The 17811-nt window shown below is 38.9% G+C and overlaps 1 protein-coding gene across 1 annotated transcript in view; it reads right to left on the bottom strand.

Annotated features, from left to right (window-relative positions):
- Positions 1-17811, bottom strand: part of DAPK1 (death associated protein kinase 1) — a 134639-nt gene that overhangs the window by 41840 nt on the left and 74988 nt on the right. Inside the window, exons 4-12 of the mRNA XM_064140904.1 lie at positions 8245-8383; positions 6495-6624; positions 6167-6215; positions 5994-6020; positions 5449-5601; positions 5255-5300; positions 3706-3795; positions 2233-2325; positions 596-715 (exon numbers count right to left, since the gene is read on the bottom strand). Of these exons, the coding sequence (XP_063996974.1) occupies positions 596-715; positions 2233-2325; positions 3706-3795; positions 5255-5300; positions 5449-5601; positions 5994-6020; positions 6167-6215; positions 6495-6624; positions 8245-8383 (847 nt within the window). The remainder of the gene's footprint in view (positions 1-595; positions 716-2232; positions 2326-3705; positions 3796-5254; positions 5301-5448; positions 5602-5993; positions 6021-6166; positions 6216-6494; positions 6625-8244; positions 8384-17811) is intronic.

The following is a 17811-nucleotide window of genomic DNA, read 5'->3' as shown; positions in this document are numbered from 1 at the left end:
TATAAGGAGGAAGTTCTCTACAATGAAAGTGGTAAAATGCTGGAACAGATTACCCAGGCATCTGGTTGAGGCCCCATTCCTGGAGGCATTCAAGACCAGACTTGATGTGTCTCTGGGCAGCCTGATGTGCTTGGAGGTGTGCCTGCTCACTGTAGCAGGGGTTGAATAAAACACCTTTGAGGATCCCTTCCAACCTGATGCAACCTGTGAATCTGTGGGACTACAGTTTCCAATAGTGCTCTGCAGAGTCATTTTGGTTATTCCTACATACTCTGCTGCTGTAATGTGCTATAAGGAACAGTAACTGCAAGCAAAATGCTGATACCTGATATATCTAGCTCTTGACAATAGATTTGATTAATAGTTTGTCAAAGGCCTAAGTAAAAAAAAGACATTTGGGGCTCGATTTTCAGGTAGTTTGAGAAGACAGCACAAAGAATACATTAAAATTTCTCCTGAAGAAATGCAATTATTTTCCATCTACTTGTCTTATCCTTTTCATTTCAGATGTTACACTTCCATTCCACAACCACGTTACTCTATTCAATAGGATGATAGCTAGTCCCCCACACATATCAGCACAGACCCACACTACCTTGTTGGGTTGATTGACATCGTAATTTGTCAGAGATCCCAGAAGATGCTGTAATCCAGGGACATTGTCATCATTGATGGCATGAATAATAGCTTTCATCACAAAAGAATCTTCCTCATCCTTGTAATTAAATGAGAAAGAAAAAGAAATGTTATCTACCAGGAAAAACTTCCTATCTCAACAGCCACCATGACATCTGTGAAAAAAAAATTAAAAGCAAAGTAAGTCTTTTAGAATGTTTCAGTTCTAAGATGCAATCCTTTGTAAAAGCATATGGCTAATTTTTATTTGAAAACTCATACCAAAATGTTCACAATTATTCTAATACAATGTACTTCTCCTCTTCATTCATGCATGAACAGTTACACTATAAGAATCCATACAAATTTCTTCCATCAAGTGCATTTTCTTTTTCCTCCTAAGTCTTTCAAGTGAAATGAAATTAAATGAAACTAATTCTACGCATGTATATGAACATTAAAAAGCCAAGAAGTACACTAACTGCAGTATTAAGTTTTGCACTATTCAGGAGTATGACAGAGGGGAGGTACTGGAGATCAAGCTTTCATCTATTCAAATGGACCGGTTAAAATCTAGGACTCGGTAATAGGCCTGGATACTTCTGCTTGTGTAACTTTATTTTTCTCCATGCATTAAAATCTCAAAGACCTGCAATTCACTGAGCAATATCTGGATCACTCTTGCATCCCCTCTTCTGTGGTTCCAGATTTTTTACAAAACTAGGCTAAAATCTTTTCTGCTACAGCACAGGTGAAAAGTCGATCTGCTGTTGAAAGGCAAACTAATAGCTCAAGTGAGGGAGGCAGGGCAAGGAGGGCAGGACAAAGAGAACAAAGAGCATGCTAACAGAAAGATAAGAGGAAAAAAAGTAGAAACAAGAGTGCAGAGTTGCACAGGAGGGACACTGGGAAGACAATATGCATTAAAATGGCTTTGCAAAAATTCTGATGTTTGATCCTACTAATGCAGAGAAAAGATGCCAGCTCTAAACACACTGACTTACATGCATTGCTGATCACAGGGAATTTGTGAAGCATGAATTAAAACCTGGAGAGTTAGCTAACAAATAATGCTTTTGGATTTACAAGCATTTGTAATTACAAAGCATACAGCAATTTCTCCTGACTATTTAAATCTAGTAGATATACACAGTACCACAAACTGAATTCTGGCCAACTTTAAAATTTCCTCCTCAAATAGCTGTTGCAGTAACTGTTGTCTAGCACTCACTATGATGCTCTTAATGAATCTGACTATTCAGTAAAAGAAATTCAGTATTACTTTACTCTATGCAGTGCCATAAAAAAATCAGATGCAACTTACTCACATTATGATTGCTACAGTTCAGAATAATCTCCTGAGTTTCAAAACCAAGACAGATGCACTTTTGGCACTGTCAGCCTCACCACGGTAATGAATAAATTAAATCCCAAGGTTTGTATCATGAAGATCAGTGCATGTATAACTGACCTCTGCAGACTTAAAATCTATTTATTCCTACATATGAGATGAATAATGTACAGTTTTAATGGCATAAAATTACTGTTGGAATTATTTCACAAAATGTTACATTTCAGATGCAGTAAAGCATTCTAAGCATGTACATGCACACTTACCAAAGTATCATCACTCCTAGCCACACTCATATTACTTCTGGATAAGAAGGATCTTGATAATCTTTGGCACAGGGATATTAAGCGCACTGATTGCTTTTTTAAAGGAAATAAGAAGAAAAAAGCTGTATGAGAAAACAAAAATCAAACCAGAATACTTGTGATGATGCTACTGCAGAAATTTCAAAGGGGTACTGTTGCATTAGCAAAACAAACAGGAGTTTGACTTAACACCCTCAATCTCCTTTTTGTATTATATCTCAACTTTCAATTCCTTTTAATAAGACACAGAGATGATCCATATGCACTAAACAGAGCTATAGGGTATTTTTGTATGGATAATATTTCACCCCGTTGTTCAAATACAAAGTGAAAAAATATTTGTGCTTACACTGGAACAGGCTGCCCAGGGGAGTTATGGAGTCTCTCTCTCTCTGGAGATATTCAAAACCCACCTGGACAAGTTCCTGAGTGATCTGGTACAGGTGATCCTACTCTGGCAGGGAGGTTGGACTACGTGATCTTTTGAGGTCCCTTCCAGCACCTGACATTCTATAATTCTGTGATCCTCTTGTTCATACTAAAAACATTTATGGGTACTTATTTTAAAGCATACATAACAATTGAGTGTAAAATGTTGACAGCACTCCTTTTAAACATCATATTAGAAAAGAGTTTAAGATACTCCTAGATTCAAAATCTTATTCTAATGCAGTACACCAGTACTTAGAAATTGTAAATATCATAGACATTCACCTATCACAGACACTAAACTGCACAAAAACTTCTTGCTGCATACACCTCAGTATTCTGTGCCTTTCCAAAATCATCCTATTTCTTGGCCTCTTTGAGAATGAATAAAAATGCTTTTCTCATAATAGCCACCTCTACTGTCTCATATTTTACCCCTCCTCAAGGTAAACAGATTTCTCACATAAAAGTCCTGCCCTTCCTTAACAGCGGCATGAATTCCACAGTGTTCACACTGAAGGAGGAGGATAACTGTCTTGACTAACTGCTCCTTGAACAGGTCAGTGCTTTCAAATGACACCTTGCCTCACTTCTGGAAAGATTAAATGGTGCAAACATTCTAAACAGGCTGGCAGTCAGACCAAAATATCCTTTGCAGAAGTGTTGTGCTTTAGATCTAGCTGTCAGCCAAACACCACCCAACCGCTCATTCCCCCTCCCCTACTCCAGGGAATGGGGGAGAGAACAGGAGCAGTAGAGGTAAGTAGACTCATAGGTTAGGATTAAAACAATTTAATAATTCAAATTAAATAAAATTAATAATTACAATAATGCCACTAAAAAAACATACAAATGAATCATGCACAATGCAATTGCTCACCATTCACCAGACAAACGACAGAGGAACCAGTCTCCTTCCTTTTGTCCACTCTTAAAGGCACTGATATTTCCTTGGAGCAAGTAACACTACTACACTTGTACTTCAGCAATATTTGAGTGACTTACTTTCCATTTTCGTCGTGCTGCAAACTTCTTGAATTTCTCCATATTCACTGCAGAAGCTTTTCTGCTAAGTGCTTGTTGGCTGTCTTTAGGCTATGCAAAAAAGGAAAGCAAATCTGTTGTAATATATTCCACAACTGCAGCCAGAACTTTCATAAAGCACTTTCTGTAAGGCTATCCTTCAGTAATGACTTACATTTATATTTACATTATAACACTGTAGTCATACTGTAGTAAAAATGAAATTGTAAGCACATCATTTTAACATCCACAGCCTAGTGGGCCACACAGATGGAATTTCTTGAGAAAATACCCTAAAGGAAATCCAGGTGCAAGAATATGTCATTCAATAATAAAATTTGTTTTATCCATTTTGAAAATAAAAAAACAACTGCCAACACAACATTGAGCCTTATCCTTCACCTCCCTCTGTGATGGAGGCATTGGTTATCATATTCTAGGTAAATCTTCTCTTCTGGAAAGATTTTCTGGCTAATTTTAAATTCAGTTAAATTTTGTCTCAGTCTCAGTGTAATCAGCTGGATATTGCTGGGATCCCCCAAAACAACATTCAAAGTTGTGCACAGATGTGCAGCAATTTTTAAGGCTGAGTCCTTTAAACTTTCTCACAGGCTAACACTAAACATCAGTTACTAGAGGACTTACACTAAATTCTATATTATTGATTATTAATTATTATTAATTATTCAATTATTAATTGAAGTAAATTTTATGGAGAAATGCTAAGTAAAGGCTGTGAGGGGAAGGGGGAAAAGAGAATATGACTACTTGGGTCAGGGAAGAGTGCTTGAAAAGTTAGAATATAAGGGAATGAAACAGAGTACAAAACAACATATCTTATGGAGACCTGGTACCTGAGAACCAAACCTGGACAATGCTGGCTTCAATGGTTTAAAAGATCATTTAAATACATTCAGCATGTTTCAATTTTTTAAGATTACCCCACCAAAATGTAGACAAAGCACAGTCAGATCGCTAGGTCAGTGTTATTTGTATAGAAATTTTTGCCTTAGGATGCTGAACTTTGATCTGGAGTGTCTGCGTCACAGATGAATTCCGATAGGTCTCAATTTCTCCCTTTCATACTAGAAGCACAACACCTTGACACAAACCACAGTGGAACAGTGACAGAGGAAGTGGACTGCTTTCTTCTGTCTAAAGAGGAAGGACAGCAGAGGGATGACCCCTTTCTTCCAGTCCAAATAAGGAGCAGAGTTAAAAATGTGACAGGAGACTGGAAAGGATTCTGAGAATGTATCTCTGTCAGTGCAATGCTCCCTGAAGGTTAGCTTCTCTGCCTGAGCATGATTTTAATCTCAACAGCAGCTTATTTTGCTAACTTACACAGAAGGTGTGTTAATGAAGTCCAATTCTGCATGTATTACTTTTCACACAGTCAACTTTCCAAAACATAAAGTTATATTAAATAATTACACCAGTTTTCCTTGTGAAGGAACTTGAAAAATGAAAATGAAGTACGAAATGAAGAATGATTTAAAACAGGACAATAGAGAATGAATTACATGCTAACCTTGATCCAAGGATGCAGCAAACTATCTTGAATAGTCATTCTCTTCCTTTAATAGAATAAAAGATAGAACTGTTTCAGACAATAAAAAATACATAATGCTACACATTTATTAATCTAACATCTCAAATTGCCACATAATTTGAAATACCAGAGACATATGCTACAACAGTGCAAACATGGGAGAAACAACTCACTTTGGATCCTTGACTAGAAGTCTTCGTATAAAATCTTTAGCTAGGGCACTGGTATTACTGAAGAACTCTTCTTCAAACTCATAATTCACAGCAGACACATTTGCTAATGTTTCCTGTTTGGTTTCTCCAAGAAATGGTGATGCACCACTTAGACTGCAAGAAAAATGCAACATTGCTCTCATTACATGTTCTAACATTGTTTTTTCAGTCCTCTGAGACCAAGTAAGAGAAGACAGCAAACATTTTTCTTTTGTGCTTCAAGACTGCAAATGTACTTTCAGGAAGACGTGATCTAGCAGGGCACAAAGCTTTGCTGTAATTTCTGAGAATATTGATTGAGATAAAGCCACTCTGGAAAACCACCTACTGATTCCCATGCTATCTCAATGCTGATTAATAGCCATTCTTTCAATAATTATATGACTGCTTTAATGATCATTCAACTTGAATCATGAGGTATATGGAGTCCACCAAAACCCCAGAGGATAGAATCAGAATTAAAAAGCCAGCATTTGAAAGAACCACTCATCGATTTTGGTACTTACAGAATATAAGTTATTACACCAATGCTCCTGGAGTGAAGGAAAAGGGAAGAGGGGAAAAAAAAAAGAGGGATAGGGGAGAGAAATAGATGGGAGGAGAGAGAGAAAAAAAAAAAAAGGTTAGACTGTAAGAATCATAATGAGAGATTTATTTCAAGTAAGATCCAGCAACTTACCACATATCTGCTTCAAGACCAAGAGGCTCATAATTCACTATTTCAGGAGCTAAAGGAGAGAGCAACAAAGATCAGTAGCTGGTCAGAGAACAGACGTATGTCAATCTGAACTTCTATATATCAGAGATAACACACTAAGACACTGAGAGACAAGAACACCCTAATTCAAGTCTAAGTTGAAATTGAATGCTACAAAGTGCTTATTTAAATCTCAAAATGTCATATATTACAGTGAAATTACATAATCTGTAACTCAGCCAAACCAAGCTATGCTACACATACCGTTTCACAGACTGAGAAAGAATAGAAGAAACAGCAGTTTTCTCACCAACAAACTCTGGCGTTCCAAAGATATTTTTGAAGTCATTTCCAAAGTCAATTTTGTGTGCTAAACCGAAGTCAATAATCTTGATCCGAGGCTTCGGTACGTTTCTGTCCAATAACATTATGTTTTCAGGCTTTGAGAAGGAGAAAGGAGAAGAAAGAGATTATCCATAGGTACAAATATCTGACACTTTTCAGCACCGAACACTTCTTTTCAACTCTGTCAGCCTCTAGAAATGTGTCCTCAGCAGAAAAATCCTGTCTAACTGCAGTAAATCTGGACTTCACATTGATGACAGAATGCTATGATGTCCATTGTACCTCTTGTAAATACAAGAGTTGCAGTTGTCATGAGAACTGAACCTAAGTGACGTGTTCAGTAGAGATGACAACCTCTACACTACAGCAGTACTGGGAACTTGCAAGAAACAAAGTCGTATAAACTACTATTTGGCCTTGGTTAACATTACTCTGTGAAATAGGTTTCTTTCACGCTAGACAAACAATCAGGGAGGTGTATCTCATTGCCTTTGGGTCTCTAAAAATTACTTTTGGGATGGTCTGGCTCCAAGATTTTAAGGATCTCATTTACTAGCACACAGAACTGGCTACTTCATCCCATAGTGTCAATAACCTGATCTGTTCTTAAGAGTCAGTTCCTGAAGCTACATTACATTGTTGGGGGCCTCTGGAGTCATTGAGGACAGCTCTTCATCACCACCCTTCTTATGTCCCTCTTCCCCAACTACAAGTGCTGATATATGTAAATGTAATTGTCTTCTGTCTCTCCCTACATGTCTGTTGCATAACTTTTTTTCTCTGCAAACTTTAATTCACATATTTTTTATATGTGGCGTTACAGATGCATTTTTTTTTTGTTTGCTACAATTTTACACTTCATATTGTAAGAAATTTATTTCTGATTAGATTCACAATTCTTTTCTCTTGCTGACTGTCACACAAAGATTGAATTGTAAATAACATGGATGAGACTGGAAAAGGTATATGCTTACCCTAAAAACATTCTCTTCCCTACCTCATCCCTAGACCACAGCACCCCTTTCAGAACTGCACTGCAACTTAAGTATCAGGCTTCTATTTTTCTACTGTGCACACAGCTGCTGACTTCAGCAGATTTCAGAGAATGTTCAGTTGCCCATCTCTGAAAAAACTCTTAACAGAGAACATTCTGAAATTGAAACATTAAAAGAATCAATAACTGAGTTTATATAGAAAAGCTTTTTCTTCCTTATCAAAAGGTTACAATTAATAGTTTCTGTAAAAAAAAAAAAAAAACCCAAAAAGGCTCCAAAGGCAAAAAAAGGGAATCATCTGTTTTCTCCACAAGAATCTTTGTGCTTAATTCTGTCCTATTTCCATTTAGTACTTCATGTGAAGCGTATGCAATAAAAAGAAAAAAAAAAGAGAGAAAAAGGACCTGTTCAGAACGTTTCATCCAGATTCCACTCACATTCCATAAAAGCATAAACATAATTTTTATTTCAAGACTGCTTCCTTAGAATAATTTCTCTTTTTTTGGAAGTTGCTATTTTGCATTAATATTCTTACATTAAAAACAGATGAGAAGCATCTTCAGTAATTTCTTTTCAATGATTGAGCTTTTCCTCGTCTACGTAAATGAGCAAACCAAAACTACAGCCAAAATCTGCACAATGACAGGCTTGAGGCTGGTGTTACAAAGGACTTCAATGGATGCTGTTACTGTTGTTCAATATTTTATCTGCTCAACACACCTTAAGATCAAAGTGGGCAATCTGCAGAGAGTGGAGATACTGAACACCATTAAGTATCTGTTTGAGAAATTCTGTGGCTTCCTCCTCCGTGAGAGATTCTTTCTCAGCTAAGAAGTCGAAGAGTTCTCCACCTGCAACACTTGGAGAGCAGAAGCATAGTTACTGACAGGCCTGCTTTAACCAACAGGTTCCTTTTAGTGTAGCTATTCTCAAATTAGCCTTGAAAAGGATCCAGATATTTTGAAGTCTGTCAACATCAAAAAAATAAGATGAAAATCACTTAAATTCATGTCCCGGGTTTGGGCTGATCCCTCCCCAGGGAAGAAAATTCACAACACAAACCCCCCTTCTTTTTTGAAAGTCAGGGAAAGATGAAATTGTATTTTCTTATAGTATAAATATAACAATGTAAAGAGAGATAATAACTAGAGAAGGAAGGAAGGGAAAAAACCAATACAATAACCTTAAGGGAGATGGGGGAGGGGTCAAGCGGCGGTGAAGCAGCAGAAGCAGCAGTAGCCAAAGCAGCAGTAGCCAAAACAGCAGCCGGGGAAGATAGGCGAAGCTGCAGCAGCCGAAGCCAGCAGGAGAAGGGGAGAACAAGCTGTGCTTCTAGACATTAAGCTCTTGATGCTCCAATGAAATTATATTAATTTATCTATTGTTGCCATTTATGTGGCCTATCCCTGGAATGTTCATTTCTCCCCTATATCTGAGCTAGAGGATCAGCTCAAACGGCCACAATTCAATACCCAAAATATTAACTACCTCTCCTCCCTTGGAAAAGAATACATTTAAAAAAGTCTTATTTTCAAACAAGAAAAGGATTAAAAAAAAATTCAAACAAACGTTGTTGGCAGTATCTAAATTGAAATGAAGTAAAACCCACTCACTCTCTGTATGCACATTTAAATGACTGAAACTAAATGTGAACTAAGTATATTCAAGACATATCAGTGTAACAGGACACCTAGAGAATAAAACCACCACTAAAATGTCGTATTTCCATCACCTGCACTGAGAAACACAAAATTTAAAGTTTCATTTGAAACAGTTACTGGTAGCTGCTCAGCTTCCATTCTTCTCAAAGCATTCAATTATTTGAAAATACATTCTGTTCTTTGCAACGTTGCTTTGCATTCATTACATATGCTGTATTTGTTCTTTAACAGTATCACATCCTTCTTATGAGGAAAAGATACTGCTGCTCTTAAGACTATTTCCAGCAAGTGTTTTACCTGCCCAGGCAGAAAGAACAGAGGCAAAAAGGAGGATACATAAGCGCATGTTGACTTTTGCCTTTGAGGGAGACTTCTAAGATGACTCCTTTCTCAGCCCAGTCAGCAGTCTGGATGGAGTGATGAAAATTGTCAACAGAGATGAAAAAGAGATACTGAAGCGAATAGGAAATGTGAACAGGAAATGTACTTAAAAAACAACCAATTTCCTTTCAGTTGAAGGACATACTGTGAGAAGACTGCTCAGTATGGCAAACTTTTTCCTGTTATGAAAGCAGTATTTCTGTCTAGAAATGTCTTAGAGACTCCAAAGATAATCATATTATCCCCTATATTGTATTGTACTGCACTGATACTAAAAATGATTCAGAAAGTACACTCTAGGTTATGTTGTCTTCCTGTAGCGAAAAAAAAACTCATTCATGATTTAAAATTCTAATGATGAAAAATAATGGGATTAACATACCACTACCTAAATAGTCTGGCAAATTTCTGGAAATACATTTGACTTCTGTACCATCTCTACTTTTCAAGAGATTTCATCTGCATTATTGTAATGCAAATTGCATGCAAAGTTTATTTTAATGAGTTCTTGGACCTCTCACTGAGCTGCCTAGACAATAATGAGAGTACTGTTTGGGATATTATTTGCACTGTAATGTTTTCTCCCTGAAAGCACCTATTGAAATGAAGTACTATTAAATATAAGAATTACACACTAGAAGGAAGAGAGATAATTTTAATAATTAAAAAATAGTATTTTTGTAGGGGTATTAAAATGGAATTCCTAAAGTTTAAATACAATTCACTATTTTACAGAGGCTGGTCAAAAGGACACACAAGCATATTCTCTCATCCTCCTCTTCCAACTGAATAAATGGCAGAAAAGTTTTTCAGTCTAAGGTCTGTACCTCTGCAGCACTGTGATGATGAACAGAAACCTAGATGGTGATGCAGTGCTGGCATTTCTCTTGATTTCCAGTTACTGGGCTCATGGTCTTAGGCATCACCTGGAATTTGTTTGCAGGTGTTTCCAAGTAGACGTTTGTGGCTTTTGCTGGGAGGGTGTCAGCTGGAGCATTGCAGAGACTCGCTATGCCTACTTCCCCAGCCATGAGCAGCTGTGGAAGCAAAACCCAGCACCTTCAGGCACTCAGCATAGCTTGGCACTGGGACAACCATCACACAGTGTATTGAGCCAGTGAAGCCATAACCTTGGCTGTGAAAAGGCTGAAATGCTGCACCAAACACATGGTTATCTGCTCTGCTTTTCATGCAGATCATCTGCCCTGTGAAACAGCGAAAGTGCTTGCTGATCCTTAATTTATCAGTCATCACAAATGCATTAAAGTACTTAGAGTAGGCATTTTCAGCAATGCCAACTCATAACACTGTGCTGCCCACTTTGTAGTCTAAACCAGACTGTGACTGTGTCACATAGGTATGTTCTATGGCTGTTCAACTTCCTATTACTGTTGGCATTTCGAAAGCATGCAATCTCTGTGAAACTTACTAGTCATCAGCAGCATTGATCATGCATATTCCTTTATATTTAAAAATAAATATTTAATTCCTAAAGATTATTTCTTTTGAGATGCCTAACAGAATACCTCTGTAAAATGGAAAAAACCTCTTCATCTTGAGCTTGTATCTGCAATCATTCCAGTTTGTGCAATTTCATATCCTGAAAGTTTAGACTGCATGAAATTAATACATTGATAAACATGCACCTTTATGTAACTCAGAGATGTCACATTTGTAAATAGTTAACTGCATGAGATCACAGGTTAGTTGTAGTGACATTTATTTTATGATGCTATTATAGACCTTATAATAGCATGAGATAAAATGTATCTCTGTTTTACAGGTCACACATCTAGTGCTTGCAAATTTTGAAACTGAGGCCAGAAAAATTTAACAGGTTAAAAATAAATAACTTCCCCCTCCTTAAAACTGAAAGGTGATTAGCACAGTGGCAGAATTTTCCAGATTGCTGTGTGATGATGTTTAAGTACTGCCACCCTAAATGACTTTGCAGCCCTTACTTAAGGAATAGGTGAGTGAGGAGAGACTGTGTGTAGCACTGAAAGCTTTGTTCCAGAAGCATTTGTACCTCTTGTGTATGGGATTTTAGTGTGCCCTGTCATGTTGCACATCTCATTTATTATGCCTAAAAATCTTATGCAGGTTCACTTCAGTAGGCCATTACAATTTCTCCTGTAACTAACTTCTCAGTTTTGGGCAACAACCTCAGTACCATGAGACCTCCTTTTAGGTGCTGCCATAACTGGTGAGCACAGTGCTCAGCCATCTTCTCCTGCTGCTTACTTTTAGCAGCAGGAATGTAAGGCATGAGAGAATTTTACAGCAAGAACAAGTAAGATGTCAAACTAGCACACACAAGATGACCTGGAAGATCAGAAATGCTTGGATTCCTGGAAAGGTCCCTCTGCTTTAGGTAGCCTCCAGGGACTGTTCTATATGTCAAAGGCTTGTGACTCATATCCTTCAAACGAGCTGAGTAACACAGTTTGTTTTATAGCCTCCTCTTCATGCTTGCTGTAAATTTGCTTGTTCTCTGCCTTTGTGCTGACTCCAGCAGGTTTGATATTAAGCTGTACCAGTGCAGGTATATAGAAAACCATGGTACCACTGCAAGGTACTAGCATCAAGTCATAAAAGGTTAATACAGGTCTCAACATCCTTTACAAGTTTCATTTTGACAATTAATTCACTGGCTTATAGTGCCTCCAGGTCTATCTGACCTGCTTTCACAGATTCCATAACTGGATTCTACATCTAGAATCACTTGGTGCATCTTAATTGGACTTCTAATCAATACATGGATGAGAACAAGCCAGTAAAGATACTGGCTACACAAGCTACTGCAGTCTTCACAAGCTTTCTAGAACGCTGTTGGGCATTCAAGTCAAAGCCTGTGCCTCACACAGAATAACAGTCCCACATTTTACTACGCCAGAGACATCCTCAGATTTTGAGCCAGAAGCCAAGCAGAAAGCCCCACTGCACCACTGTATATGTGTACACTCCATCTGATGCACAGAGGCAGTCTCATCTAAAGAATGGGCAGCCAAACCCAGACATCAGTCCCTATGACTAAACTTTTTGAATGTCTTCTTCTAAGAACTACACTGGTTCCACCTCCATTACATGTCCAGCCTTGTTCTTAAGTTAGCTTTAGGTTTGGTGGTGTCTGCTGAAATCTGGATGAAACCAGACCACTGTAGTGGGTTTCCAGAGCCACGCAAACTCACTCCCAGACAGTCCCTGGTGCTTTGCAGAGGGGCCCAGGAAGCCAGCATTTAACAGACTGCTGCCAGTCACTGGCTCGATAAAGAGTGCTTCCTGAAGGGAGTAGAGGCAAGAGCACTGGTGTTTCTTCCTGCAGAGCACTTCAAAGTATCTGCACCTAGTAACCTATGGAAGCACAGAACTTCATTCCATTACTCTGTTTGCTAGGAAAAATTACTAGACAGCTTTCTGAGAAGTTTCCCTCTGCTGTAACACAACTCTCCCCTCTAAAATTCTAGCAAGTATCTGATGGGCAAAAACATACACTCCTCTACATTAACACAGATACTTCACAGTGAGGAACTAATTACGGTTAAGTCACAGATAAATTCCTTTATGGCTGCAAAGCCTCTATATCCCTGTTCTAGGTTTTCCTTTAATTCTCTAACATCCCTATATAAAATCTGCCTGTTTACTTTTAAACTAAGTTAGAATCAGTCATGATAAGTTGCAGTTGCTCAAATATTTTGCTCAATAAAGTAAGAATTTGTGACTGGTGGAAGACACATCTTAATCTCAAAGGACATGCTGCACTATTGACCATGTTTATAAAACAAAAAGACATTAGGGCTGAGTAAATTGATTCTCACTGTTAGAATAATATCACTGCATTTTATATTGTTTTCGCATAGCAGAGCACATGTTTGCATAAACATATTCACTAAGAGCAAAACTGGTATGTGCTGCTTCTCTGATATTTCTAGGCAGAGATGCTAGCTTTCCTGAACTGATAAAAGTGAACGGAAGTTTATAGGTAACTGTGATTAAAATGTAATAGTGGTATAAAACATTTCCCAGCCTTCCCAAAAGAAATGTCTTATCTCCCTCTGGGAAAGAAAGTATGTCCCACTTGTGGAAGAAGGATTTCTGCCTTGGGCTTTTGCAAGTTACCATCTGTTTTTAATTATGAAATGGAACTGATCACCAAAACTCAGAAGTTATTATGGGAGTCTACAGAGGAACTTAGAGCCAATTAATCTTCAAAGCCAGTGTGCTCACCTTCTAACAACTCAGTTGCATGCCACCTTGACTGCATTGTTCATATTGTGATAGTACCTAAATAATAATGACTATCTAGGGAATCTGGAGGAAATTAAAAACCACAAACCAACCCAAAAAGCTAAGCCCAAACCTTCTGTCTACAGAAACTCAACCTTGAAGCTTTCAAGGTTTAATTTATTTCGCTTACATTTTGAGACAATGCAAGTTAAAGAATTACAAAACAAATTTGCTCCATTTAAAAAGCAGATACAATTGACAAATTATCTGTATTCCTCTCTAATTCACAATTTTCTTTCCTGAACTTGCAAAGGAAATGTCTTAAGGATATTGAGGTCAAACATCTCTCATATGACTCCTTTCATTATTTCAAAACAGAAGTTGTCTACCCAGGACAAGACTGAAGTATTGCTACTTCTGTTTTACTCAAGGTTTAGTAGTTTTACATCCTCTTCATTTCACTGCTTTTATGAGTTGTTCAGTTACCAACCCTCTTCTCCTAAGTACACAGTTACCTCCTCTTGTTACCTACCCAACGAACTAAGATTTTTCTTCATTTAGTTACCAGAAAAGTCAAGACATGTTATGGCATCGCTATGCCTTGTCATATTAATTTGTCCAGCTTCTATTAGAGACGCCAGCAACCATTAATTCACCTTTTTAGTTGCCTTGGTTATCATTTACATTTCCCAGAGACTCAAAATATAGTTAACAGAACCAATACAATAATAGCATGCCTTCCCCTCTCCCCTCTTTTGGAAAAGAAAGGAATTAGATGAAGAGACAAAAAAAGTAAAACACTCAAATAGTCTCACTTCAATTTGGAAGTTTAAAAAAACCCACAACTTTAACAATAAATAGAAGGTATGTAAGGTAGGAGCGTTACAAAGAGGAATTGAGGAAGGGGGAAAAAAAACCCAAGATACAAAAATATAAGTACAACCAGATTGGTGGTAATGGATGGAGGTAGATTTCCAGGATTTGTCCACCATTTGGAAGGATGACCACATGTGTGGTGGTTTGGGTGTTACCTGCCCCACTACTCTTATGAAATCACTTAGACCAGACTCAGCTGAGCTGGAAATAAGAATGATGTTTTACATTTATAGCCAGTGATCTATACTGGTGTTACCGTATACATGTAGATAAGCCAAAAATGTATGTATGTACACTGTCTGATGTAAAACTGATAACAATCTTTTCTAACTCCTCCAGTGTTTTTTTTAGAGTATTATTCTAGATTGCTGTGACAGTTTAGAATCATACAATCAACCAGGTTGGAAGAGACCTCGAAGATCATCCAGTCCAACTTATCCCCCAGCCCTATCCAGTCAACTAGACCATGGCACTAAGTGCCTCATCCAGTCTTTTCTTGGGTGTTATGCACCTCCCCACTAGACTAGACTCACCCAGACAGCTGGAAATTAGAACGACACTTTATATTTACAGCTTAGCACAATATACAAGCAGGTATTTACAATATATACAGCTGTATACAGAAATATACAAGTTAAAAAGTAATACAGAAACACAGCACTCCTCCCAGAAACCAGAGTCCCCAGGAGGGGCTCCAAAACCACCCTTCCACCCCCTTTTCATCCCTTTACCTTATCCTAGATTTTGCCTTATGTCCAAGGTGAGTCTGGAGAATCGGCCAGGGAGTTAGAATGCAAACAGATTAGTTACACAGACAGCAGGTTAGAGAGAGAAGGGAGGCAGCCAAAGCCAGAGAACAACTCTGTTATCTGTGATTGTGTTCTTGTTTTTATACATCTCAGCAAGCCTATGAGTGAAGTAGTCATCACCATTGTTTCCTTTTCACAGCCTATAGTCTAATTCTTCTCACCAAAAATATCCTCACTAGCTTCAAACTAGCACAACATGGTAAAATGGCGGCACCAAGAAACCACTGGGATGGTACTAACAAGCAGGGCAAGACAGTGAAAAAGGATTTTCTCTCTGTTTTTATAGGGGGCTAGACAGGAAGTGGGAGTGGGCTAACCACTGCATCTGGGGCCAAGTTCAGACCCAACCCCAGGCAGGAGTCAGACCTGAGGCCAGGTTCAAGACCACCCCCACAGGAGAGTTAACCCTTCACATTCCACCCCTTGGTTAGACCATTTCCACCTTCCTGCAGACAATCTCCTCATCAAAAGACAGGAAAAATGTGTCCATGTATTAAGAGTTCTTTAAGTACTTATTGGTCCCCAGCTGTATCTCAAAGTGATGTGCTTCTCTGTTGCAGGTTAATGAGCTGAGGTGTGAGTAGGACAGGAATATGAAGGAAGAGTCAGGGAAACAGAACAGTCCTTTCTCTAAGGTAAACTCAGAAAACCAGTATGTTCCTCTGGAGGGAAAAATCAGAAGCAGTCTTTTGCTGTAGGGCATCAGGAAAACAGGTGCAGGTGATGTAGACTTCCTCTGGAGGGAAATCAGGAACAGTCTTCTGCTGGAGAGCATCAGGAAAAAAAGCAACAGGTGCATGTGAGATGTTGTAGCCTTCCTCTAGACTGCTGCTTGAGTGGAGTGGGTTCTGTTGGACGCCTTGTTGTGATGATGTAGACTTCCTCTGGATTGCTGCTTGTTTGGTGTAGATTCTGTTGGATGCATTGTTGTACTGATTTAACTATGAAAAAAACTCTTATAACCACTTCTAACTATTATGCAATTATTATACAACTATTATACAATATTACATGGAGCTGTGTTACTAACTCTGAGATTAGACCTTTTCAGCCAGAGTGAGGTTTCTCTGGGGAACACACTGAATGGTACCAGTTTCAAGCATTACCCAGTATGTGTAACCAGGACTCCCAGGAGATACTATCCCTTTGATAGGTTTGTCCCCCCAAGAAGGAGGATAAACCCACATAATTTTCCCCAACAGATTCCTTTCGCAGACCATGGGAACTCCATTTCCCTCAACTATAGGCAATAGGGCAGATTGAGCAAGACAAACTCTGTTGACTGATCCCCTGCTATTCACTAGCCAGGTGGCTTCTGCTAGGTGTTTCTCCCAGTGTTTGAAAGTTCCACCCCCCCCCTAGCTTTCAGGGCGGTTTTCTGCAGGCCACTGTGATGCTCAATCTTTCCTGCAGCTTGTGCATAGCATGGGATGTGGTAAACTCATTCAATCCCATGTTCTTTTGCCCAGTTCCTTACAAGGTTGTTCTTGAAATGAGTCACATTATCTGACTCAATTCTCTCTGGGGTACCGTGTCTCCACAGAATGAGACTCTGCAGGCCCAGAATGGTGTTACGGGCAGTGGCATAAGGTACTGGGTAGGTTTTCAGCCACCCCGTGCTTCCCTCCACCATGGTTAACACACATTGTTTGCCATTTTGAGATTGAGGCAGAGTGATGTAATCGATCTGCCAGGCCTCCTCATACTTGTATTTTGAACACTGTCTCCCATGCCACAAAGGTTTCATGTGCTCAGCTTGCTTTATGGCAGTGCAGATATCACAGTCATGGATAACCTGTGCTGTGGCATCCATGGGTAAATCCTCTCACAAGCCCATGGGTATGGGGCACCTCTTCCTTGGTGGCCAGAAGAGTCATGCACCAATTGAGCTAAGAACAGGCCACTTTTGTGTTTCCAGTCCAGGTTTATTTGGGAGATGTCGGCAGCCAAGTCAGCTTGGTGGTTGTGCTATTGTTTTTCAGTGGTTTTGCTCCTGGGGATGTGAGCACTGATGTGTTGGATTTTAACTGGCAGCTGGTCCAGGCATGCAGAAATGTCTTGCCAGAGATCAGCAGTGCAAACTGGCTTCCCCTTTCTCTGCCAATCATTTTGCTTCCATTCCTTCAGCCACCCCCATAAGGCATTTGCCACCATCCATGAGTCGGTGTAGATGTAGAGCATTGGCCACTGTTCTTGTTCTGCAATGTCCAGGGCCAGCTGGATGGCTTTTACCTCAGCATATTGGCTGGATTCACCTTCTCTGTCTCTTGCTGCTGCAACTCTGTGTATAGGGTTCTAGATGGCAGTCTTCCATCTCAGCTTACTGTCTACAA

Source organism: Pogoniulus pusillus, chromosome Z, assembly GCF_015220805.1.
Source record: "Pogoniulus pusillus isolate bPogPus1 chromosome Z, bPogPus1.pri, whole genome shotgun sequence".
In the NCBI taxonomy this organism is placed as follows: domain Eukaryota; kingdom Metazoa; phylum Chordata; class Aves; order Piciformes; family Lybiidae; genus Pogoniulus; species Pogoniulus pusillus.
The sequence above is the reverse complement of the archived record's forward strand: the minus strand, read 5'-3'. Positions and strand labels throughout refer to the sequence as shown.